The sequence below is a fragment of the Pagrus major genome, chromosome 23 (genome assembly GCF_040436345.1).
Source record: "Pagrus major chromosome 23, Pma_NU_1.0".
NCBI lineage: Eukaryota > Metazoa > Chordata > Actinopteri > Spariformes > Sparidae > Pagrus > Pagrus major.
This window is the reverse complement of record NC_133237.1, coordinates 6123067-6148984: the sequence shown is the minus strand read 5'-3', so window position 1 is coordinate 6148984 and position 25918 is coordinate 6123067. Positions and strand designations below refer to the sequence as shown.

General features: G+C 41.6%; 1 protein-coding gene across 1 annotated transcript in view; it reads left to right on the top strand.

Annotated features, from left to right (window-relative positions):
- The window catches only part of usp43b (ubiquitin specific peptidase 43b), a 68575-nt gene that overhangs the window by 39610 nt on the left and 3047 nt on the right, over positions 1 to 25918 (top strand). Inside the window, exons 6-15 of the mRNA XM_073494194.1 lie at positions 1275 to 1419; positions 7317 to 7479; positions 10199 to 10310; positions 19155 to 19258; positions 21239 to 21316; positions 21418 to 21547; positions 22816 to 23158; positions 23303 to 23461; positions 24025 to 24198; positions 24722 to 25864. Of these exons, the coding sequence (XP_073350295.1) occupies positions 1275 to 1419; positions 7317 to 7479; positions 10199 to 10310; positions 19155 to 19258; positions 21239 to 21316; positions 21418 to 21547; positions 22816 to 23158; positions 23303 to 23461; positions 24025 to 24198; positions 24722 to 25864 (2551 nt within the window). The remainder of the gene's footprint in view (positions 1 to 1274; positions 1420 to 7316; positions 7480 to 10198; positions 10311 to 19154; positions 19259 to 21238; positions 21317 to 21417; positions 21548 to 22815; positions 23159 to 23302; positions 23462 to 24024; positions 24199 to 24721; positions 25865 to 25918) is intronic.

The following is a 25918-nucleotide window of genomic DNA, read 5'->3' as shown; positions in this document are numbered from 1 at the left end:
AGCAGCACAGCTCAATTATGCTGGCTATGAGTATGATTATTGTAATTTGTGGATCTTACTGGTGACCTTTCCTAGTCTGCCTTTAGTTTAAATTGACTTTTTTGTCTAATTGGCTAAAATACAATTAAATTACTATGTGGATCTTTGTTATTGATGACAGCAGTAATTTTCCTATATTTTATTAGGACCATTGGCTCCATGCTACTAACTAGCTTGCCATTTGCAAATTAGTACTTTGTCGGCTACCGTAACAAAGTAACCATCGCCAGATCCAAGCCGAATAACTAAGTTAAAGCTAGTTAACTGTAGCGTATCTTAGGTTACAGTTAGCCAGTAGGCCGTCCCTGTTTTGAATCACTCTTTGCTAGTCAGTTGATAGTTATACACCTTTAGTCTTTATCATTACAGTGTGGATGCGCATCATGACCTTATGGTTAACTTTACATCGTGGTCTGTGTGGAGAGCCCTTAACTGTTTGCCAAGATCAACATTGTCAAAATACATGAGTTAGTATCATGGATTACATTAGCTTGTGAAGTAATTTGGCATGCTACCCAGCTAAATCTGGCATTGTTTGTTTCAGAACAGGAACTGATAGAGTAGTTTATATACGGCAAGGTCGCCAATTTACCAGCAGGATCGGCCCTGGGAGTGTGGGTGAATTAGCTGACGTTATCAAAACAGTATTTTGCTATGTTAGCTAGCTAGCAGTTCATCCACGTTGGCAAGCAAGCTAATGTTAGCGTACATTAGCCAGATGAAACCAAAATGTAACAATATATTTCACTGTTAGCTTTGACTTTGACAGTGTGTTCTGCTGGACACCGGTCGTTTGTTGACACAATTGGACTCTCAGCTAAAGTTAGCTGGTGTTGACACCGTTAGCACTGTAGGGGAGCGGAGGAGGAGCAAGGCACCCAGAAGTGCCAATAATCATCATTGATTGAGATTGTCTCGGAAAAGCTTCTCAAGTCCTTTACATATAAATCAGTCCATAGGCCGTTATAGGCAACCGAGAAGGTGGGGAAGGTCTCACTTTTTAAGTAACATCACAATCCATTCACACGTAGGCAATATGAAGCGTTTAATGCCAGTAAATTCCTTCACACTCTTACATATTGCACCTTTAAGCTGGATCTGAGATTAGGGGGAATAATAGTGCCAAGTTTACTGTTCACTCCAGTGGGTTCAAAGTTCATTCTCACAGCATTCTAAGATGTATAATGGCACTGTTATAAAGAAACTAATGTGTGTTTGTATTTGTTTGTTTCCAGGTGATCCTCACCGAGGTTTACTCCACAGGCTTCCAGCGCTCCTTCTTTGATGAGGATGATCTGACCAGCATAGCTGAGAATGATGTCATCTATGCCTTCCAGGCTCCGCCCCTCTACATCAGAGGAGGCTCTGCACGGATCTCAGGTAGCTGCGTGACTGAAAGAGGAAACTGAAATCAAAGTATAACACGCTATTTTTAGTTCCAACACAACACACTTTGAGTTGTCTTTGAGTGTAACTGGTTTGTGGTGCTACGTAATAATGTAATAACAACAGGGTCTCCACTTTAATGTAGATATACACACAGATCTGTAAGCAAACAAAGCAATTTTATTAATGTATTTGCTTAATTAAACCTTCAGGGAATGCCCCTGTGCGTGGGGCCCTTGGAGAGCACATTAAGAAGTATATAACTTCACATAAAGCTCCGTGAATTACATCCCTCCCTGCACAGATTTCTCTTGTGCTCTCAGATTTATGTCTTCATTTCATCTGTTTTTCAGAAAGTGATCTAGTGTTCTGCTCTGTTGTCCTCTCTCACAGGGCTGCGAGTGTAGTCCCAGCACTGTTTCAACGCTGCTGTTGTACCTTAAAAAATGTGACTTTTAGTGATTCAATTTATGTTGCTCAATGGCCGCACAGAGCAGTGCTGCCTAAAAGGAGGCCCCCCTGACAGTCTGGCTGGTCTGCTTGCTGGCACAGTCTAAACTCCCTGGGTACTCACTGGCTCAGCCTGCAGGCGTTGATATGGAAACTCAACACTTTTCTGTGCTTTGCAGATTGTCCTACCGCTCGCACTGATACGTTTGCCCCGTAAGAATACATAGAAGATATTTTCGTCTTTAAAGGAACACCGACATCTTTGTGTTGAAATGTGTTGATGGAACAAACTGTTTAGGGTAATATGCACTTGATGAAGTCAAATATCTGCAGAACTTTTACAGTTTCCCAATTGATAAACATTCAACCAGGCTCTCTTAATTATTTGTGTATGTAAATAAAATATTGAGTCACTTAAATTATTTAGATTTATTTCGACTACAGCCCTTATATATTTTCTACCTAAGTGTTTGTGGTTAATCAAAGTTATAAAATCAAAATAACATATAAGTAAACAGTACGATTAAATATCATATTAATGTATAAATGCATCTTTATTACACAGTGATCTGTAATGCTTTCAGGCTGTCTGGCGCCATTAAAATGTGATCTTTATGCCCCTTCTGCAATTACTAAATCTAAACGGTCTGATCGCAGAGAGACCCTTAATCAATTATCCATTAATGCTTAAATGAAAGGAAAAATCTGAGTCTTGTGGGTTAGATATGGGATGGAATAACAAACTTTCACCAGGGGTCTCATTAAAACTAAATCTGGTAATATAAGACTCCACATGTTAAGTGTGGAGTCTGGAGAAAGCAGCTTCCTGATTGCTTGACGAATGCAGAGTGAAAACATCTGACGGCAGCCCTTTTTTATTATGTTTCACCAGTTTCCTTGTTATTTCTAACCCACTTGATTGATTGAGTTTCACTGGCATTCAGTAAATTTCAAGGTCACTCACACACTGTTCGACAGCGTGAGCCGCTCAGTGAAAAGCTGTTCAGTGTCTGCTGTGAGTGAAAAGATGAAATACTCTTGGATCATGCCAAAGGCAAACCAATGATGAGGTGACCTTCTCACTCACTGAGTCCTCACCTCCCTGCTGTACTTAAAATTAATCTCTTACATCATATTCTCCCCACTGCATCTATAACACCTCCCCTCTACACTCTGAAGTCATCATTTCACTCCCATTCTGTCTTTGACAGTTATGCAGCAAAAACAGAAATGTCGGCTGGGCTCTGACACAGCGTGCAGAGCTATCAAATAAATGTAGTGGAGTGAAAAATATAATACTTGCGTGGACGTTTAAAGTAGCAGAAAACAGAAATACTCAAGTCAAGCACAAGTTCTCTGAACTTTACTTAATTACAGTATTTGAGTAAATGTACTTAGTTACATTCCAGTACTGGCTCTAGGTGATAAATGGACTAAGAGCCCTTCACTCCCACAGAACTGCAGAGACATTTTTAACATTTCTCTGACATCCCATCATATCTCCTGCGTGAATTGAGGACAGTCGAGACAAAATGTTGTTTGTGTTCGAAGTACAGCATTTTCATGTCCCTACCGTCTAGTAATCAAGTAATCGCGGTTTAATTAAAAATGAATCATGTATAAAATCTTGAAGTGTTGTTTACAAGTTTAATGTGGGAAAGAAGTCCTTTCTGCTTGGTGTTTGACGGTGCAGAAATGAGTAAGCACAATATCACTGTGGGGAGCAGTTGTGCCAAGGACGAGACTCGAACACGGGCTCACCTGCCAAATAATATTTGGAAGCAGATAATTGGCTTTCAGAGTTAAGTATCCATTTCACATTCTTTTATCTCCGTTACAAACAGAGAACAGGTTCTCCCTCCTCTTCATTCATCGCCCAGTTTTCAGTCAAATGAGATCATCCCTCGTGCTGCAGTTTGGATTTTGCTTATTTTTTTATGGACTGTTTATTATTTAACAATTTTACACGTGATAAACAACAGAGACCACCATGAGGTCAGCTCTGCACATTCCTGCCTCAAGGAGCTTCATCTGTGGCCCATTTCTCTCAGTTTCCACCTGAAAAGGCATCAGTGGTCTTCTTTGCATTTTAGTTTCCAAATAATCAGGACATCTAAGGTCCAACTGATGTAGAAAATCTGACTGATGATGTCGTAGTGAGTTGGGTAGACGCGCAGTCAGTCAAACTCAGAATGCCCTAAATACTAGTTAATTCAGTGGTGGCTGTTTCTGTACAGCTTCCTGTCTGCATCAACCACCCAACACCCACCCTGACAATACAGTTACTGCCTGCATTACTGCGTCTCAGTTACCACTTAAAGGATAAGTTCACCCAAAATTGAAAAATCAGTAATTATCTACTCACCCCCATGCCCACGGAAAGTCAGGTTGAAGTTTCGTAGTCCACAAAACGATTCTAATGCTTTTAGCTTAGCAGCTACAGTGATCCTAGTGTTCCTACAGTGAAGATGTCTGCTTTGAAAAGTTTGTAAATATTGTCTTTTCAAATCAATTTGGGATGTCAGGACTTCCGGAGACAAGCTGTATGGAACCATATATTTTCTCATTTTAAAACAAGTCCCCATCTTCTTCAGTTGTTTAGTAGAATGCTGCAACACAATTTTTCTGTGTAGCTCCAGAAATGTTTTGTGGACTACAAAACTTCACCTGACGTTCCAACAGCATAGGGGTGAGTAGATAATGATTGAATTTTGGGTGAACTTACCATTAAAATCTCAGCTAAAGAGCCAGACTAGCACTATCGCTCTAGGGATGATGATGTTGGTTAGTCGGTCGGTTGGTCGGCCCACCACTTTGATTCACAAGTATCTTAACAACTGTTTGACAGATTGTAATCCTCTGACTTTTACTTGCATGCCACAGTGAGTTTCACACTTTTGGTTTTGAGTGAAATGTCTCAACGATTGGATGCCATGTAAAACTTCCCCCTCAGGATGAATTGTAATTACTTTTGTCAATCCTTAACCTTTCTTCTAGCGTTTTATCAAGTCACATTTGACATTCTTCCGATACCTTGGATTATGATCAAATACCTGCAAAACAAAAAAAAATTCCCATTGGCCTCAGTTGTACTTTGTGTTTAGTGCTAATTAGCTAATGTTAGCATGCTCAAAAATAAGTCAAAGTTATATCTGCTAAACATCAGCATGTTAGCATTCTGACCTTAGCATTTAGCACCACTGTGACAGGCTCACAGACCCTCTGTGCTAATGACTCATAGTCTTGTTTATCAGGCAATTTAGATGAAATCAGATATCTGGCAGCATTATCAGTACAATTTATCATCATCGACCTGCCACATGTTGCCAATTTGTGCATGAAACATTAGGTAGAAGTAAGATAAATCCATCCGACCCACAGGGGCTGCACTGCTCTGTTCAAACAGGAAAACAATGCAATAATGATAATTTAGTAATTGAGGATACACGATTATACATGAATGACATTAGTTTGCACAGTCACACGTTGAAAACCTAATAATGAACTAAAGATATCTTATTTTGGAGCTAACATTCATAAAAGCATTCACAAGTCACATCATCTCACTCATCACTCCTTTTGCAGCTGAGCATCATGTTTTCAGTCCAGAATAACCTTCAGTCAGACAACATGTATTTGTCTGACCACCTATTTTTGTTCAGAGACCTTGAATATGACTGTGCAGACAGCTAATGGGATTGTGGGGGTTGTCCTGTAGCTGTGGGGAGAGAAGATCCCCGTATGTGCAGAGGTGTTTAATTATAGGCTTTCACGTAGTCTATGTTTAGTCTGGCTCATCCCGTTTGGCTGTTTGACAATGAAAGAAGCCTGAGAGTGCAGAGGAATGATGAGTTCACAGGCTCCTGCGGTTTCTTAGAATTAGTGAGACTTTTTTTGGGGATCATAAGAGATTAGGATCGACAGGTATGTCGGCTAAACAAAGTTAACTTTTGGTGTGGTCTGTGTTTGGTGTGTTACCCATTTTATGTGGTTGTTTTGAGTGGTGCCTTTTTCAGTGTAGCTATGGGACTTGTCCAACAGCGTCTCATACTTGCGCCATTATTCATCTTGTAAACAAGGTAAAACAAATACATAAATAAGGAGGGAGGTGACGGGAGCCTTGAAAAAGTGTCTAAAACAGAACAGTTTTTGACAGTGAGCCATAAAAAATGATGTAATGAGCGATGAGAGGTGGGTCTCCTCCAAAGCATCCCGGTATAAATCTTAGCGGGACAGGCCGGGAGGTGACCTTTGTATTATACTGCTGTTTCATGAACATGTTCCACTGGGCATTTAAAGGGAGATTTTTTCCCCATTAATCATTCCCTCGGCTGTCAGAGGTCAGCGCTCATGTAAATTGCAGCAAGTTTTATCGCATGCTTGATTAGAGCGACATTAATAAATGAAAAGCTGTGCATACTTATCTTTACTCTCATTCTCAGGGTCAAGACACTGCAATCAGAGGTTTCAATGTTAAAGCTCTGGTGGCTTATATGTAGACTTTGATTGGTTTTGAATAGGTCTCGCCCTTCGTACAGTGCACAGCTTAACGTCCTCATACCCCGGTTATTTCTGCAGGAGGAGGGCTGTGCCAACGCAGAGGCTTGTTACTTTGTAAGGATCTCAGTAACAGGATGCTCAGCAGTGGCATTTGCTTTGTCAGTGATGAATCATGCGTCAGGTGTAAACAGCAGTGTTTAATGAAACGTTTGGGAAGGCAAAGCCACCGTGGTCAATCAATAACAGCGTCTGCGAGTCTAATTTACCATGTGATTTATCACCGTGAACTTCTACGGGGCTGACCCCAGAGGTTTGTCAGCTGACATCACATTTCACGAGGGAATCATATAATCTCAGCTTTTCACTCAGTCAGTCACACTCTTCTGAGAGACGGTCGAGGGAAACGGGAGAGAAGTGGTGCTGCTTGGCACCCCACCAGGACGGGATGTGAAGCAGAAGCTGCATCAGATAATACCCCCTGCTGAGAGTGCAGGCAGCCATTGGTCCATCTGTTCTCCCCTCTGAATCACGGCTCCCAAATAGAAAGCTGCTGTCTCGCCACTTTCTATATTTCAGTTCTCCTCCTCACACCTTGTTAGAGAGGTGCTAAGCTTAACGATCAAGTTTTCCATACATGAAATAAGTTGATCTTCCTTTCAAGGAGAGAATGTCACATATCTTGTACATCATGCTGTTAGCTAACAGTGTGAAATCTTTGGTGTCAGTGTCAGTCAGTAAGCTGTTCACCAGAAGAACGTGAAATTGGTTCACTTTCAGCATCAGCAGGATTTTCAAGAAACTGATTGAATCACTAGATAAAAAAAATAACTTCTATCACCTCACTCTCCTCTCTCCCCCTGTGACTCATTTCAGCATCTCTCTCCACTTTGCTCTCGCACCCCCACCCTGACTCTCTTTCTGTATTCTCCCTCTTCTGGCAGGTTACCATCACAGCCTCCCATCATCGCCATACTCCACCGGTCCTGAGGGTCAGAGGTTACCTTCATCAGGGACGTTGTCGTCAGAGTTCCTCAACCAGGGCGTCCCTGTAAAGATCCTGCTGTTGGTGTGCAATGCCGCAGGGGCCGGCCAGCATGTTGTTAGGTACAGTAACGACATCAACCGACCATTTCATGAAACCCCCTGCTGAAAAATAATATCATAGCAACTGATTCTATATATGCTGAAGTGGTGTCCATGAGGCTCTAATAAGACCCAGTATCCCAAGAGTATGGAGGGTGGTGACCGAAATTTTAAGCAAAGATTAAATCAGTTACATAAGCTTTAAACGTTAGCATGCCTGGCCATCCAGATGAGTAGCTATAGTAACCTAGCTCTAGTTACTAAGCCAAGAGGCATGTCATTAGCTTACTGGAGGATATATTCGCAAAATACCTGTTAAGGACTGGAAAATCCACCCTGTGGTACCAAAGGTGCTACTATATCAGTGTGTACTACAATCGCTCGAGGGCAGCTCAGAGTCAAGAGTTTCTGACAACAAATATGGTATCAGTGGAGGAAATATACCTTTTAAGAAAGAGGAAAAAGCAGAGGCAGCAGAGATGGCAGTGGTCTGTAAGGCCATTAAATACTTCACTACTTATGGACGGAGAATTTTCTTCACTAATGTTACCAATGACAAAAATTGACACCAAATGTAATTTGCAGTACTTTCAGATGTCTGCCATTGTTCAAGTGTCTTCATCATGTTCAATGGTCATCTTACGAGAACTACTGGCCACACTGCCCCTCAGGATGTCTGGTAGTAATGCTCAGTTTCCTCCGTATCTGGAAGTTTTCAGAAAAGATATACGGCAGAAATGAACGAAGAACATGGACAGAGGGCTTCGTCTGTACTGTACTTCAGCCATGTGTCTATTACTGTGGTCATGGAAACACTCTGATTACCTCAGTATCCCCCTTTGAGGACTGACTTTTGTTCCCTCCACCTGTGCATTAGAGCGCTCCTTGAGTGTGTTTACTGGGGACACACATGTGGGCCAGCTGAGCCAGGTATAGTCATTTACATTCATGTACTTGTGTGGACCATGTTTATGACCCTTTTACAGGGTCCTGACCATGATTTTACATTAATCACATTGAGACAGGGGTTTCAACCAACTAACAGACAAAATCAACGATTGTCTGCTAAAAATGAGAACTCTGCTTTTGTTTATCGTCACGTGAAACTGAAGACCCACTGGCCACATTTGCTCAGGGAGAATGGAAAACTTTAACAGTAACTTTAAGAGGGGTCAGAGCAAAGGAAAATGTAAATTCTTAGCTTCTCTGACTTGATTGTCGGTCATTAAAGTTTTTGTTGGTTTCACTGCTAACAGCTTCTCAGCAGATTTACGTGCTGGAGCTTAGTTCACATTATATGTTGCCTTGCTCTGCTGGAGTACGTCAAGGTCATGATCGCTCCCTGTTAATGGAAGGACTCACATCTCACTGTGAGATGAGTTTCAAAATCAATCGACTGAGGAATCCGACATCTGGCACGATATAGAGATCAGACATTCGTCTCCCTGACAGAGTCCAGAGAGATCAATATAGGTGAGCTCGCCAGCACGGCTGTGGGAAAGTCCAATCCCATCCATGTCTCAGTTTCTCCTTCAAACGCCTCACCGTCGTTGATCAAACCACCCGCCTCTCTCACTCTCATCAGATGACAGCTAGAGGACTTATCTGTGCCAAGTAGATGACATTGGAGTCACATACTTGTTTCTCACTCTGGCTGCCTGAAGAATCGCATCACAGGTGCATTTCTGAAAATCAATCATGTGTGAGAACTCTGTGTGAGTTACCGTGGTTTGTTAAGACTGTGATGCCGATAGATAGCAATAGGTAGGATTTAAGAAAGTTTGGCATGTTATGTGTGAAATGGTTAACTTTCCCAAATGTTGAAAGTTAACCCTTTTTATTTAATTACATTTTACTTCATATTACATCTTGATGTCATCTTTTACACACTGTCCCAACTTTTTTAGTATTGGGGTTGTAGAAGTAGAACAAATTCAGACTTCTAAATGTGTTCAATGCATTCTGTATTCATTGTTAGCTTGGGGAGGTAAAACATTCGCCAGTGGAATTAGGCCTCAACACGATGTTAAAAGACCTTTTTAATCTAGCACACTAAGTCTATTTGTCACAAAGGAAACCATACAGTAAAAGAATGGAAATGTTTCTGCTCTTGCTCCACAGCAGCTTCCAACAGACTCGAGCCATTTTCCCTCTCATTTTGTTGTGTATATTGTCTCTTCCCATGTCGTGGTCGCTGCAGCCACCACAGAATGTTAATGGTTACCATCCTGGACAGTAATCCAACCTAATTTATTTTGAGAGTCTTGTGGCATTCATTTATGATGTAATGGGAAAATTGTGTCACTGAGGATGTGTTTTTTTGTGATTTCTACTGTTTTGTTTTAATGTCTTTAAGGATCTAAAAACACACGAAACAGTTAAGAAGAAAAAATAGTAATGGCAGTATCCACAGTTTTGTCTCTTTATGCACATGCATGCACACATGGCCTTACAATAATAAATCTCAAGCACACAATAGAGGGCTGCCTTCAATTAAATGCGTATTATGATTAATGTGTCATGTGGTCCGTCTTTTCAGAGGGCTGCTTGTCCCTGTGCTCGTCAGCTATTTTCACTCCATATTATCTCTCTGTCCTTCCGTAGATGTGCTGTAATGAGAATTCATGCTGATAATGTTAATAAATGACTATTTACATTACAATAGGATAAGGAGACGTGTGAGCTGGTCCGGGTAGGCTTGTGAGCATTCACTTTTCAACATTTTCTATTCCTGTTCAAGGTTTGGACCTCCATTCTTAGTGAGGGAGGACCGGTCTATTTCCTGGGACCAGCTGCAGCAGAGCATCCTCAGCAAGCTTTATTACCTGATGATCAATGGAGCTCAGGCACAGGTACAGGCACAAGAAGTTCTTTGTTTCCCTTGCCCCCACACGTTGAGTCACACACAGACTCTAAAATCACAAATTACAATTTGCCTCGGCAGGATTTACAATCTGTACAGCATACAGACACCCTCTGTCAGTTCAGCCAAGGTAAAACCCCAAAAACCCTTTTTAACAGGGAAAGAAAATCACAGTATACAAATTATGGCTGACAGCATTTCTGATAACATGTAGATTATAAAATATGTGTGAAGAGTGGGTGGAATGGGCCAAGTGGGACCTGAACTGTATTCTTCCTATGCACAATGAAACCTGGAGGAGGACACGCACACAATGCAAGAATCCGGAAATAAAACTAGAAATGCACCGATTGCAATTTTCTTAGTCTGACATGTCGATTCCAATTTTGGCCAATTCCAATTTCCTTTCTTTTTAAGTGCTATAACTGACAGCATACACAAACGTATTTGTAACCTTTTTTTTTTTCATGAAAAGTTATATATCTTCTCTCTCTGAGAAGCATTTATGCAGTGTATCCAGGACTCTTCTTGTGAAAGGTAAAAATGAAAGGAGTCTGCGTGCTGCAGGTGAGGTGAGCAGAACAGAAAGTCTGAGCCTCCATGTTTTTAGTGTATATTATCCTCAATGAAGATGTGCAAGTCCTAACCCTCGAGTTCAAGCCGTCAAGTCGAGTAACGTCCCTCTCTTCGCTTAGTTTCTATGTGGACTGAAACACACAGACAGCAGAGGAGAGAAGGTGAAAGAGAAAGGTGTTAGAAAGTTAAAAATCAGATTTATTCACATCAGACTTATATGAAACACAACTCAGAGCAAATTAGTGTCTGTATTCCACTGCATCAACTCTTCTCAGGACAAAAGTATAACAGTTCCAACCTGAGTATTGACTGTAAATTCAGCTACTGTCAGTGACAGAGAGAAGGAATTTATTATTTTTCACATTATTTACTCTGTTTTTTATTTACTGCAGCCACATCCAGAAAACCCTTTGACTAATGTTGCAGTACAGCCCTGTGTAATAAGTCAATAGAAACGGCTCCGTGATGCTTGTAAAACTTGTATTTGATAGCTGTGTTGCGTGGGCGGGCTTGTTTTGAGCACCGGCTGGAGGCAGAGAGGGGACACGGTCCCCTCCTGCCGTGCCGGCTGGTGCACCTGTTCTGAGACAGGTTTATTGGCTCGGGACAGAGGAAAGCGTGCCCACACAAGGACACTGTGTGGTACAGGTGGAAGAGCGTTAAAGCACCAGCTGGAGGCAGACAGGAAGCGGTTTCCTCTCGCTGCACCTACTGGCCAGAGTCAGGTTGACAGGTTTGGGACACTCGCTCACTGATACACAGAGAGACACTTACAGTTTAAGAGACACATATGTGGCTGTCCTCTCCTCACATCCAACACGCCCACTGTAAAGCCTTGTGAGTGTCCCCATGGCACGTTCATGTTTGCCCTCGTTTGTGTCAGCGTTGAGAGGTCAAAGCTGATTAACAGGCTCCAGGCTGAGGATGTTAATGAGTTCTTTCCTGAATGTACACAGGATGGAAACTGGCAATGAAAAAGGACTTTAAATAGGTGAAGTTACAAAAAAGCAGTTCATATGAAATTGAACGCTAATTAGCAGCATGTGAAGCCTTTTTCAAGCAATGTTTCTGAAGTTGGAGCTTGGATGACATTTAATGATATTTTTATGGAAGAGGTTGGCAACTACTTTTTAACTTTATTGAAAGTGGGTTTAGTTGTAAATTAGGAGGTTAAAGATATTATGGTATTTTTAAGGCATTAGACTGAAGATGACTGCTGCTCTGCCAAAAGCATGCTGTCTCTGTTTTGCTTGTGTAACGCTGGTTTTTAACATTTCATAGACCAACCTTTAAACTGGCAGAGGTATGATGCTTAACAGTGTACTAAAGGTTTAGAATGGGCATAAGCAACTTAACACTCTTAGCTCTGCTGAAGTAGGTTGTGACAAGTTCACATGCAGCAATCTGACTAAAGCAGCTAAAAAGAGCAGAGAAAAGTTATGTCTACTGTGCTCTCTTACTGACAGATCACATCCTGTTGTTATCTCGATGATTTAATGTCCGTCAGAGTCTGTTTTTTTTCGCCAGTACACCAACAGAGTACCTAGCTTAGCGTTAGTCAGGGCAGCCCGCAGGAGAGAGGAGAGAATAAAAGGCACCGACGGAGCCCATGCAGTCAGCTCGTTTCTGACTTTGGGGAGGTTGGTTTGGTATCGGCCAGTTTATCAGCTTTCTGCTTTTTTCTGCTCCAAACTATCGTTATTCAATCAGCCGTTGACCACTATAATTTGAGGTAAAATCAGCAATTGAAATGCACACAAAAAGTTTAGCCCATCACCTAAATTCAATAATAAAACAAGACACAGAGGCTATACTTTTTATTTTAAGAGAAGTTTTACTCCGACAGGCTAAAGGGCAGGAAGTCCTACTAAAGACCTAGTAGGACTTGATTTGGTCAGAAGGTGAGTTGTTGGCCTGTCAGTGTTCATGCATGGCTAAGAAGAAGCATGGGTGGCTCGTTTACCTGTAAAACATGACACATACTGATAGAAACAGCATAGCTTGCATAGATGCACCCCTAATGTCTGTTACTGTCAAATCAATTATTTACTTCACTCAAGCCAAAGGGCCAGCTTTCCTGCTTGTTTGTGCTTGCTCACTCGCGTGTACTGTATGTGTTTAAGCATGTGATTGTGTGCAGTAGCATTTTGTTAATTATGTAGCTAAACAGATTACCAATCAGTGTCTGTTTCTTTGTGGAGACCGCTGACACACAACTGCATTAAAGAGCCATATAGAGCATTGATTGTGCAAGAAAACTGTTACCCAGCGTGTTGTACTGCATGTTATTACTCAGTGTTCTTTGAGAAGTGCCAGGAGAAAGAGGAAGAGAGGAGTCAGGTGCAACATTTTCAGTTACTCTGCTGGAGCTCTGTGGCCTCCTTTGTGCCCCATGCTGTCAGCCATTTAATTAAAACCAGGCTTGTACAGTATAATCAGTTTATTGGAGCCTGCCTCTGCCAAGAAAGGAGCGATGCTCAGCGCAGATGTTTGCTCTGAATCTTTCAGCTCAACAGAATCTGTAGTTTTCGAGCACCAGTGAAGTACACTCAAGTGGATTTTTCCGCTTCTGTCTAATTTTAGCTTCGGCAAAGACGCGATTGAAAGAGAAAAAAAGCACGGCCTCTCTGACAGCCATTTTTCTTGCTTCTGACATTGCTTGACATCTTCATTTTAGCAGTGGCAGACTTGATGCTCGCTGGAGCACACCTTGCAATATATGACGCTGCAGTACAATGATAGCTGGCCTCTCATCGACAGTACTCATATTAACATGAGACAAGCACTCTCGCACATTCACACCTTCTCCTGCTAGACTTCTGGTGTACATGAAGAGGACGTTGTTTTTATTTAAGGTGAACTGTTTGGATTTGATATGAAAATTAGTTGGAACGTTATAGTACAAGAAAAGAGTTTGGTAAATGTAAATCCCCCTACACGCACACAACGGTCAGACAAGTGAAACACTGTCTTCTTTGCATGGATTGTAATTTAAAGTCTTTTGCCTTGTCAGGCACAAACAATGCCACAAACATTCCTCACCTTCACGCCACCCTCGCTGAACACAAAAAGTGATTAACCTTGGTTGAAAGCCCGACCAAGGATTTTCTCATGGGCAAACTTTAAACAGTAGAGTCTCCGCCGTCTGTAGGGCCCACGCGCTCATACTCTCCTCTGACAGGATGCTGAGATGACTTTTCACAGGTTTTCTCCTTCTCTTCTCAGCAGTCATGCTGACAGGGGTGACATTGCTCAGAGCCTCACCAGATCTCCGATGCTCACTTGTTCGTTTTTCTTCTCATATATTAGTCATAGTTACTCTCACATAACCCTCGTCATCTGCCTCTACTGGGTGGAAAATAAACATACATACATTCATACATATACGCAGCACCATAGGAATTTTGCCTGAACCTAGCTAATGGTGGCAGATTTGAAATTATTAGTAATCAGTAATCTATTAACAGTAGACGAAAAAGCCTCTCATTTCTGACTGGCAACTGTCAGCATAGTTGGCAACAACCATGCTGTCAGATTTTATCAGCTGTAGTTAGTTAGCTAGCTAGGTTAGCTAATATTAGCTTCATGATTTGGTTGTAAACACTTGTCACCAGCTGACTTGAATGTTCCCAGCGTTGAGAAATCTGCAGAAAAAAAGGGGGTATTAAATATGGCTGCAAACATGACATCACACTAAAAACTGACTCTAAAACTACATTTCCCAGGTATAAGATGAGCACCATTGCCAGTTGATGATCCATGGAGAAGAAATGGAAGTTAACAGTGTTGTTCTTGTTCTACAATGTTAAGCTGGTGTTATGAGGGAAAAATGCAAAAACCAAGCAAGCATGACAGGGGTTTTATATACGCTTCATTGTTCAGGTTTTCAAACATGTGTTTTCTGTTTAAAGTAACAAGACAGAAGGCTTTTAGGGTGAGGACTTACTAAGTGTCTTTGGTGAATGTAAGTTCTTGCTGGGGTTGCTGGAGTGTAAACTTCCCGAAATCCAATAAAGAGCTGCTAATGTTAGCCGACACTGTGTAAGTAAAGTTAGCATAGGACCACACAGTGGGGAAATACGACACAGTGGATGTGTTTACCTGGCTTTTTTTTTAGTGTAACCTCTAATTTCACAAAGTAATTTCAGAAGTAAGCAACTTATTCAAATATATTATATTTTGATTTGTTCCCATGCATATTGCCAGTAGTTAGCAGATAGGCGCTAGGATCTCTTCCTCTCCTCGCTCTAAAGCTTTCTGTTTAATGTAGCTTGTAAACATGTTAATAGTTTTGTTTGAGCTTCTTTAACGCTCTTTCTCTCTGAAGCAGGGTTTTCTACAGATTGTATGGAAATTTCCCTTCCTTTGTAGATTTTTCTTTACATCCTATACTGGGTCCCTTTACTTAGTTTGTGATATTCGGCTATACATTCCTCTATCTACCTAACGTATGGCTTCATCGGAGCAGTCCGTTTAATTTGTTCTTTGCACTTTTTCTGTTGCGCCTTTGGTTTTTGAGAAGGTAAGGAAAAAGAAAGCAACACCCAAACTCTCGAGTATGATTCTTATCAGAGCCCCGGGCACACCGCTACAACATGTAGAGAAATCCAAAGCTTGACAGGCCTGTCGTGGGTTTATTCAATCTGAAATATTCAATGCGTAAACCCATGGATCTTTTTGTTGAAGCAGTCAGTATCTTACAAGACCAGTGCAAGGTGTGGGGAATTATAGTAATTTATATATAGTATCATATTTTAAAGAAATTTTCCACTGGTTTTTGAAACAATAGAGGAAAAACCCTATTCTTGAGAAGCTGGTATTGGCAGGACTCTCTGGGTGGTCTTCACATGCACACACAAGCCTTTCTCTGGAACTCACAGTAAGCCCAAGCAAGTCTGTAATGAAAAGAAAATGTCTTTTTTACTTCGCCCTTGTCATCTAGTATTACAGTTTTTACACAGCAGATTGAAAACCCAGAAAAGTAGATGAGTTATCTGGAAAAGCATGACGGGGAAGTTTGATGCCTGCAGAGTCCATAAACACATGATGCTGAAACACTAAAGAGAAGATAATACAGTCTTAGTTACACAGCTCTTCACGTGTGCACATAATGAGGACATGAGAGCCAAATGTTACTTGGACGTTAGAGCTTGTGATGCTGATACTTGAAATAGTACTGTATATTGCATATGTGAGGCAGTAATTCAGAAGTATTGTGTAACTTTGCCTAAGGGTGAAGCATTCCAGTGGGTTCATGTGTTCAGCATATCAATATTGCTGTCTCTTTGGTGCGCTCTTTGTCATCAGTACGATTCTGCTGGATCGAGCTTTCCTCGCAGGACTCAGAGTGGGTGTTAGTGTTTGAGCTCAGCCAGCAGCTACACACTAGATTTCACTGGAACAAGTCGAGATGAATTTCATTTTTGCAAAGCGCTTCTTCACTCCTAAAGCACCTCCAATCTGAGTATATCTCAGAGTGATATAAGTATGCTTCAGAGGAGGAGAAGAAGATATTAGTACCTCGTGTGTTCGGTCTTTTTTATTCGCAGCTTAAGCTTTTCAGTCCAGTTGAGAATGATATGGGAGAGTTGCTCGATTATCTACGGTTTTATTAATATTATTTTTCGCAGTAAAATAATACTTTGACTGCAAACAGAACTTTAAGACTGTGCTTCGTGTTAAGGTGCTACATGTTGATTCAAGCTGAACTGCTGTGAGCTCAAAATGTCAGGTGCAGGTCTCGGCCTACATTTCATGATGGCCCACTTTGTTCTCCTCTGCCTTTTTGTTGCTTTAGCCTTTTCACAGCAAACTAGGTAAATATAACCATGAGAGTGTAATAATATGCCAGGTTTTGTGTAAACTCACTCTCAGTTCAGCATTTTTTAACACGTTTTGAACAGCAGTCCAAGACCGACTGTGTCTGAGTAGAGAATTAATACTCCAACCAGCATGTGCCAGCAACAAATGGCTAAGCTAAAAACGTCAACGCAAGAAACACATTTTTAAATTAATGTTGGCTATAAAGAATGATTTTTATCATTAAGTGTTAATGGTTCATTTGCCAACACAAAAAGCTTTTGGTGATATACTGTTTAGTCTGCATAGAGACAGACGAATAGGTAGACTGACCAAAGGGGGGGACAATAAAAGTGAGAGACTGTCCTCAGTTCATCTGATGCTCGTGCACTGTAAAATCTTACAAAGTGACTTTACTTCAAATTAAAATTACCAAGTAGACTAATCATTTTAACCTGATAAAACTTTTCAGCTTGTACAACCTAAATGTAATATTCTACTTGTTAATGTTGAGGTAATTGGTGTCCTAACTTTTTTATCCATTTATTCCATCTTTTGAAGTAAAATCACTTTGTCAGATTTTACAGTGTAGATACAGTAAGTGTTTGAAATAACCCTTTGCTGCTGGAAAAAAATCACTCAGTATCATTTCACTTATATTTAGATGAAGCCTGAAGTTCTGTCAGATCTGCCAGGTTGTATGATGGGAAGATGGAGGTTGTTGTACGCTTGTAGAGAGAGAATGAGAGTAAAAAACAATCTGAACCTAGTCTTAAAAAGTTCTTCTTCTCTGTATAAAACCTTCATTATCTGTGAAGTAAACTTCCTTTTGCTGCTTTGATCCAGAGGGATACATCAGAACTTAGACAGACCATATGAAACTTAACTACAGTAGTCAGTCTTCTTTCGATAACGCATATTGGATTCATAAAACCATTTCAGGCCACATTTTTATGGTTGGAAGTCTCTTAACTGAGCAGTCGTTTTGACTGATCGCAGTGAAAGTCTTGAGAAATGTTTCTGCTGCTGCTGCTTAAAAAGTCCTGAGCTATGTGTTCTCATTTTGCCATAATGAAACCATCTCATCATAGTTAAGCAAAACCATGATGAGTGAATAACACCACAAAACTGCAAGCATCAACGTTTCTCATTACAGTTGTGAATCAGTGTGGTGGCAGTGCTCATTTTAGACCTTAACGAGACTTAAGAGTCAACTGCCATGCGAGCAGCTCTGTGAGGCTGGACTTAAACACAGTGGTGCTTTTTTAGCTAAATGCTAATGTCAGCATAATGTAACGAATATGCCACAATGACAGTGCTTACATGCTGATGTAAAAATGGCAAAGTATTTACCATGTTTGCCATGTTAATATACCAAGTTAGCATGTGAACATTTGCTAATTGGATAAAAAATAGTTTAGTGGACGTGACACCACATGGAAGAGGAATTTAGTACAACTTGAAATAGTTTATGTGAAGCAGTTAAGTGGCAGCAACCAAACCAGTAGCGATTCCAACGTGCCACACCCATGTTGTTTAGTTAGTAGTACAACTCAAATCAACAAAATCAGAGTCAGATCTGAATGGTATAGAGCTGTTACAGCTAATAGATTCATTAGTTCTCTTCTATTAAATGTTACAATTGTAGCAAAAAAGGACCCAACTGCAGACTCCAGGCAGACAATCAGTGAAACAAGCTTTAACGATTAGTCAGTAACAAAAAACAGGCGGAAGGAAAACACCAAGAACCAAAGAAATACAAGACATTCAAAAACTAAACCAAGTGCAAACCAAAAAACAGAGCAAACATAGACAAACTGACAATTGACAGGAAAAACACATGGACTAAATACACAGGAGGCTAATCAGGACAATCACAAGGGAGGGAAAACAAGACAAAGACAGGAAGTAACACAACATGACACTTGAGGATGAACCTTACAAAATAAAACAGAAAACAATGAAACTGAATCCAAACATCATGACATAAATTTAACAACCAAGTATTTTGCTAATTATTTAAACAGTTTGTGTAATTATTTACCAAAATAAAAGTATAAGTTCTCCTATTCCAGCTTCTTAAATGTGAATATTTTCTGGTTTCTTTACTCCTTTATAGCAGTAAACTGAATATCTTTGGGTCGACAAAACAAGACATTTTAGGACGTTTTCTTGCGCTTTTGGAAACACTGATTGACATTTTTCGCCAGTTTCTGACACTTTATAGATCAATCAACTAATCGATTTATTGAGAAAATCGACAGATTGATTAACAATGAAAATAATCATTAGTTGCAGCCTGAAGAGGGTCCACAATATTTTAAACATATAGTATTTGAGGAGAGGATGTGTTGGACATATAAAGTCCTGAAGTTTATAGTCTTGTTATGAGAAGCATAAAATACCCTGATGTCATGTCCATGACTTTTACAGAGTTTTTGTTGTGCACTTCTTTCAGAACACCAGAGTGCTGTTCAACATCCGTGTGGTGGGAGGATCAGCATTTTACAGCTACCTGTCACCTCAGGACGGGCGGCCACTCTACCACCCTGCTGTCGACAGGTGAGGGTTTTGAAAATACATCAATATTTCATTCTGGTGGAGAGCTGATGTCACACACATGAGCGCATTGAAATTCACATTCAAACAAGTCCTGCTGTTGAGAATGTGTTAATTGATATTTGCCCTCCATCACCAGAGCTCATCATACATATAACTGGCTTTTTTTTTTTACTTCTACTGGGTTTTGCTCTGCACAGTTTGGGGGGTGTTGATTGCACTCCCCGCTGAATCCTGAAAGCCTGTTCGGCCAAATAAAAGTGTCTGACCACTCATGCAACAAAAACTCTTCAATGCTCTGATGCAAGTGTGTCTGACAGGAATATTTTTGGACACATTTCTCGAGTAGGTACACATCCTCCCATATCCTCCATGTAATATCTATTTCTGCAGGTGCAAACAATGTAGGCACTCAGTGACCTCAGTGACTGTCAGAGCTGGCTGCCTGTCTGGACATTACATTGACGTCTATTATTAGACCAGAGGGTTATTGGATTAGTCTAAATGTGTTATTTTGTTGTAGAATTACTGTTATTATGGTCAGAACTTTCAACACTGAGATGACCCAATGTCCTCACAGGCTCATTCAGATTTAATCTAATGTGATCAATTTCAATGCAATTTAAGTCTGTTTTGATCTAATAAAGTGTTACTTAAGAAAGGCTACAGGCAGACAGCCAGTTATTGAAGACGTTTTGACATGAAAACAAATGTTACACACAAGTCCAGCAGTTTGCGATGATTAGCACAGTCTATCCAGACGTTCTGAAGCTGATGTTTAATTTTGCCTCTTTTTACGTACGTCATCCCGACTATAAAGGTTAGCCCTGATTTGAAAGCATTCACGGAAATGTGCAGACATTTTATCCATTTTCACAAATGCAGGTCTGATGGCTTTTACTTACAGAAGTTGAATTGATGTTTCAAAGGGGCCTCTTGGCAAGGTCTTGAAAGGACTTCCATTTGTGGAGTTGCTAAGAACAGTTCATTCATTTGTTGAATGGTGCTGATGGGAGCAAAATGCCACTGAAATCTTTTGAAAGGCAAATGTGCAGCACCCTGTATCCTAGAAACTAATGTAATGATAGTGTTTGAACTGTAATGATTCAGAAATATGCTCTGTTCCCAAGTCAACCCACATCAAACAGTACAAGAATGTACCAGTGCAAGTGTTTCACTCTACTGTTCACTGCTATCAGCCTGTGTGATAAGTCTGTGTCTGTGTGTAATGTCACGTACATCACAGTGTTTCTTACTCTAGGAGGACATGTAATCTCTAGCATGTGCCAACCAATGGACTTGTAAAAATTTGCTAATTTTTCGCCATTGTCTGTTGGTCGATTCCACCACTTTGGTTCAAACTGAAATAACTCTGCAACCATTGGATGAGCAGCACCATGAGGATGGCACCTGTGGTTTTTAGTGAAATCTCTCAAAACTCTTTCATTTCAGGGACATTTAGAAGAGACATTCACGTCTCACTCAGGAATGACTTGTAACAACATTGTTGATCCATTAACTCTTCATATCATACTTTATCAAGTCAAAATTTCAACTTACTAACAATACTTGCTATTGAGTGGACTTTGAATTGGGATGATTTTGTCAATTTACTGTTGATGTGTTGAAGCTCAGCTGTGAGCTATGGAGGATACATTTATCTTGTACTGTAGCTTAAAATATAGTTGTTTACCTGAAACATCCACAACTGACTCCCCAATGAAACCCCACAGTCACTCTCTCACACAAAATTAGACACAAACAACAAGCGCATAGCATCTAATGCTGCTAGTGCTGTAGTAATCCTGACACCTAGTGGTTAAAAAGCCTCAATACAAGTGCCCTCAAATGATTCTAATAAGGTTATTTGTACTGTACATTTACTGTAAATGTCAAAGCTAATGATGTTAAGCCACTTAATGGAATTTGTACAGATGCTCCTTCTTCTACACTGCATTACCTTTGACCTTTCATATCTTTTAGAGCTCTGAAGCTGTGCGGCTCAGGAGGACCTCCACATGTGAAGCTCATCATCGAGTGGGAGATCAGAATCAAAGACCTGTCAGTGTGTTTCTTTATCACATCGCACCACATATTTACTCCAGTGTTTTTCTCTATTAACTGACGTAAAACTACTTTCTGTGTGTTTCATATAACCACAGTCTGTTTGGTAACATTCATGAGGAGGTGGTGAAGGATGCAGAGAGTGTGAGGAATCAGCAGCAGCAGCACGTCCAACAGTACAGCTGCACCTTGGATGAGTGCTTCCAGCTCTACACCAAAGAGGAACAGGTAGTCAGCCTGTTATCATTTGATACATGCAGCAACCAGTGGCTCCATCAGGCATGCTGACACTGAGCCTCCTGGGGCCATACCTTTTATTCAGACAAATAGTAAATTACAGTTACTGCTTACCTCATTACTAGTAGCTTCATTACTTTCCGTGACTTTTGGATTACCTGGATTGACAGTTCCTGTTTAAACTATGTTGCCTAGATATTCAGAATGTGAACTGGTTTGCTTTTTCAGTCCTACCTGGATCAAATCACCATAGATTTCAAAGTAAATGCTTCTGAAATAAGGCAAAATGAATGAAGGACTACGTTGCTAATCATAATTAGCCATTTATTATTGTTATTGCAGTATTGAGAGCAAAAATGTATTCAGTAAAATAACCTGATCACCAAGAGCATGTAACAGTTCACACAGTTTGGTGGTGGTCAGTTTGAAAGTGAGAAAACAATTCATGAAATATGAGCGATGTGGGCACCCAAATGCATTTGTGTCGAAGCCATCAAATGTTCTCTACAGTGAAGTCCGCAGTGACTGCTGTTGACAGTGACTGGCTGTGATATTGCTGCTGTTGTTACCTTGTGTCACCACCCAGTGGAGCCACAGGCACAAAGATGGCACTGCAGTCAGTCTGAGCTCAGTGGAGGTTGCCAGTGTTGCTCCGAATGGGCCGGCTAACTATATTTTAGACTGAATGAGCAAACCTGTAGCCTTCAGTGGCTCAAATATAGGGCTGATAAACAGTTACTTATTTTTAGCTTTCCAGTGCAGAAGTCACCTGTATTCCTTGACATGGGATATGATGAAACACCAATATGTGCACTCACTGAGCACACGTCTCTCTTGCAATCGGCTGAGTATGCCGCGACAGAAGAAAAGTCTTGTTATTTATGTTAATACTAAATAAGTGACCTTGTTTAATATAGTGAATCATCTCTGCTCAGTATGTAAGATGTAATTACAGGGAGACGGTAAAAGTGAACAAAAGTTGTAGCCATGGCAACAGCTTCAAAATGTACTTCCTGTTTCAAATAAGCCGATTTGGGCTGTGAATTTCCAAAGTTCTGTCAAACTTAATTTCAAAGAATATGATTACCTAGAATAAGAAACAGAAACACAAAAGAGGTTCAGATTATGATTTGCCGGATCGAGTTGGAGCAGCAGAGAGTTTTTTGTGGCTCTGTCAGGTTAATGGCAGAGACGATAATATTCACTGAGTTACAGTTTATTTTACCTTCCTTTCTCCTTACCCCCCTCTCCTGCATCAGCTCGCCCCTGATGACGCCTGGAAGTGCCCCCACTGTAAGCAGCTGCAGCAGGGCATGGTGAAGATGAGCCTGTGGACGCTCCCGGACATCCTTATCCTCCACCTGAAGCGCTTCAGGCAGGTGGGAGAGCGGAGGAACAAGCTCACCACCTTCGTGCATTTCCCCCTGGCGGGCCTGGACATGGCGCCTCACATGGTGAACCGCAACCACGGCACCCATCCGCCCCCTCTGCAGCCCAGCTGGAAACAGTCCCGACGACCTGACCTGGCTCCTCCCGACTTCCTGTACGATCTGTATGCTGTGTGCAACCACCATGGAGGAATGCACGGCGGACATTACACAGGTCTGAATAACTCAAACCTTCTGTAGGAAGACCTGTAGCAACAATAGTAACATTTACCTCATTTATTCAACAAAAATGTGAAAGATAAATCAATATAAACATGACACATGTAGGTTATTTCTTTCAATTGTTATGTTGTTGCAGCCTTCTGTAGGAACTCTGTGGATGGCCAGTGGTACAGTTATGATGACAGCAGTGCTGAGCCGGTTCCAGAAGCGGAGGTGTGCACACGTGGAGCTTACATCCTCTTCTACCAGAGGAGAAACACAATCCCTCCTTGGTCTGCCAGCTCCTCAGTCACCGGTTAGTCCTTTTAAATTCTCTGGGTCAGCTTGTTATATTGAGAACAGTCAGATGGAAGCTGCTTTACATTCTTTTGACAAACCATAGAAAAAATGAAGGGACTGTGGGAGTATCGTGACACTTTCATCATCATTATTTACAGTATGGCCTGCGAAAATATGCAGATTTCCCCTCTGTAATTTCAGTCTGCCAGGATCGTTTGATGTCCTGCATCAGGAGCATCAGTGTGAATTTTCAGTGTAATCTGTTTGTAGCACATTAAAGAGGGTTCACAATGATTGTAGAGAAAAGCTGACCCGTTCCCAGAAAAGGTCTCCATTTCCTGGAGTCGCAGCAGCATTCATCTTCATGGTGTCAGCATAATGAGGGTGTTCACAGATGGGTGGAAATACTGATGGTCATGATGTTCACATTTGCAAAATCGATGCTGAATTGTTTCTTCTCCCTGATCGTGACTTTTGTGAGATCAGCGGATGTACATCTCTATGACTTCCTGTGGCTTGTTTTTAAATTAATGTGCAAAAAACACAAATTCCAATTTCTCTTTTCTTTCTTTTTTGCAGGTTCCACTAGCTCCTCCACCTCTGACCACTGGCTGGTCCGGCTGGCAGGGGGTAGTAAGAGGGGCAGCGTGGTGTCAGGAGGACCTGCTCCTGGACCTACGGGGCCCTTACAGGCCCCAGAGTCTCCTGAGCTGCCAGTGTTTAGAGATGAACTCCCTAAAACAGTAGAAACAAGTAGGTACCTGGGGTAGTATCTATTATGATTTAACTGTCCTGACAAAAATATGAAAATACAAAATGTAATGTCAATTAGCAATAGTAGGAAATGTAGGGTTGGTGTCAGCATGAACTTAATACAGCTTTGACAATGCTGTAGGAGAGTGAACCACAGACAGTGAGGCGGCTAACAGTACTGCTGGATTACATGTTACATCATTTCCTGTGAATCTGCCCAGCGTGTGAAAACAGTTTGAATCCAGTGCAGGAATGGCGAACTCCGCCACTGACAATTAAAATTACTATAGAGACGTCAACAGAATTTAACTATAAGGAATCCCTATTGCTGAAAAAAATCCAAATATAAATAGAACGAAAAACAGAATTAGATTTCATGAAAATGTAAGGATTATTCTGTGACATAAAGTTGTTGTTTCCCTTCAATAAGCATCAGGACCATTCTCTAGATGTTAATACCAGGAAATGTAATTGGGCCAGATATTTTCAATATCTTTTTCAAAACATTTTTCTTTTCCTTCAGATGGGTTTGAAGCCAAGCCGTTTGTCCGTGGGACCCAAGGCAGGAGTGTAAGCATGAGATCACCGACTAAGCCCAAGGAGACCCTCAGCAAAGTTCTGCCACTGCGGTGGTCTTTTGGCTCCAAGGACCGCATCAAACCCCCAGTCCAGACCCAGCCTGGAGAGCTGGTGGAGTACCTAGAGTCTGGGCGCCGGCCACGATGTACCAAAGACCCTATCATAGCACTGGTGGCCACCCCACCACAAAGGAGTGCCAAGGGAAGAGCCTTTGAAGTAGGACATGACTGCAGCTCACCTAGTGGAAGCAGTCTTAGTTGTACAGACAGACTCAGCTCGGACACTTGTTACTCCCCCAAAATACCAGAGGGACAGAGCAGAGCATGTGTGGAGAGAGGCATCAGCCATGGAGTCTGTAACAGCAGCAGGGCTGCAGCCAGGGATTATGGGTCTCTGAGGCAGAGGTCGTTAAAAAGAACAAGGCAGGACCAGGGCAGGACCCTGGACCTCCAGTTTCAGCTTCAGAGAGGGGCCATTCTAGCCGGTCATATCAGCCATAGTGCACCTCCAAGTAGAGATTCCACATTGAGAAGGACCAAGTTCCAGACAGGGGTGACCTCTAGGGCACAAAAAGACTTGTTACAGATGGTCCTTCATCCTGAGGACAGGAGAGGGCAGAGGGGACAGGAGGGCCGCAGCCACGAAAGCCTCTTGTCTTTTTTCAAACCTGGTTTCATGAAGAAAGACATTCCTGGGTCACCAATCAAGGTACAAGACAGGCGTATGAACGGCCACGGACAACTGGGAAGGCTGGCAAGCACTAATTTAGCCAAACTGTCGCTTTCCAATGGAACGCTGACCACAACGGCGCTAGAAGAGAGGAAGACCGGCGTCGTCCCGAGCTGTGACAACCATAACTGCAAAGTACAGCTAGTCAACGGACAGGCCGGAAGTCACGACCCTGTGGACATTAAGCGTGCTCACAGTTCCAGTAACATCCAGACCAAGCTGGATCTGTCCTTCCGAAGGTGTGCCTCCCTGCAGAGGAATGGAGAAGTGGTGGCCCCTCCAGCCCACCGCATCCTGCTGGCGGACAAGCCCAGCTACGCCACTCTGCAGCGGACTCGATACAGTACCACCTCCCTGGGTAGGCATACACCCTGTTTTTGAGCTCACAGTGCAGGCTAGGGGTGTCACGATA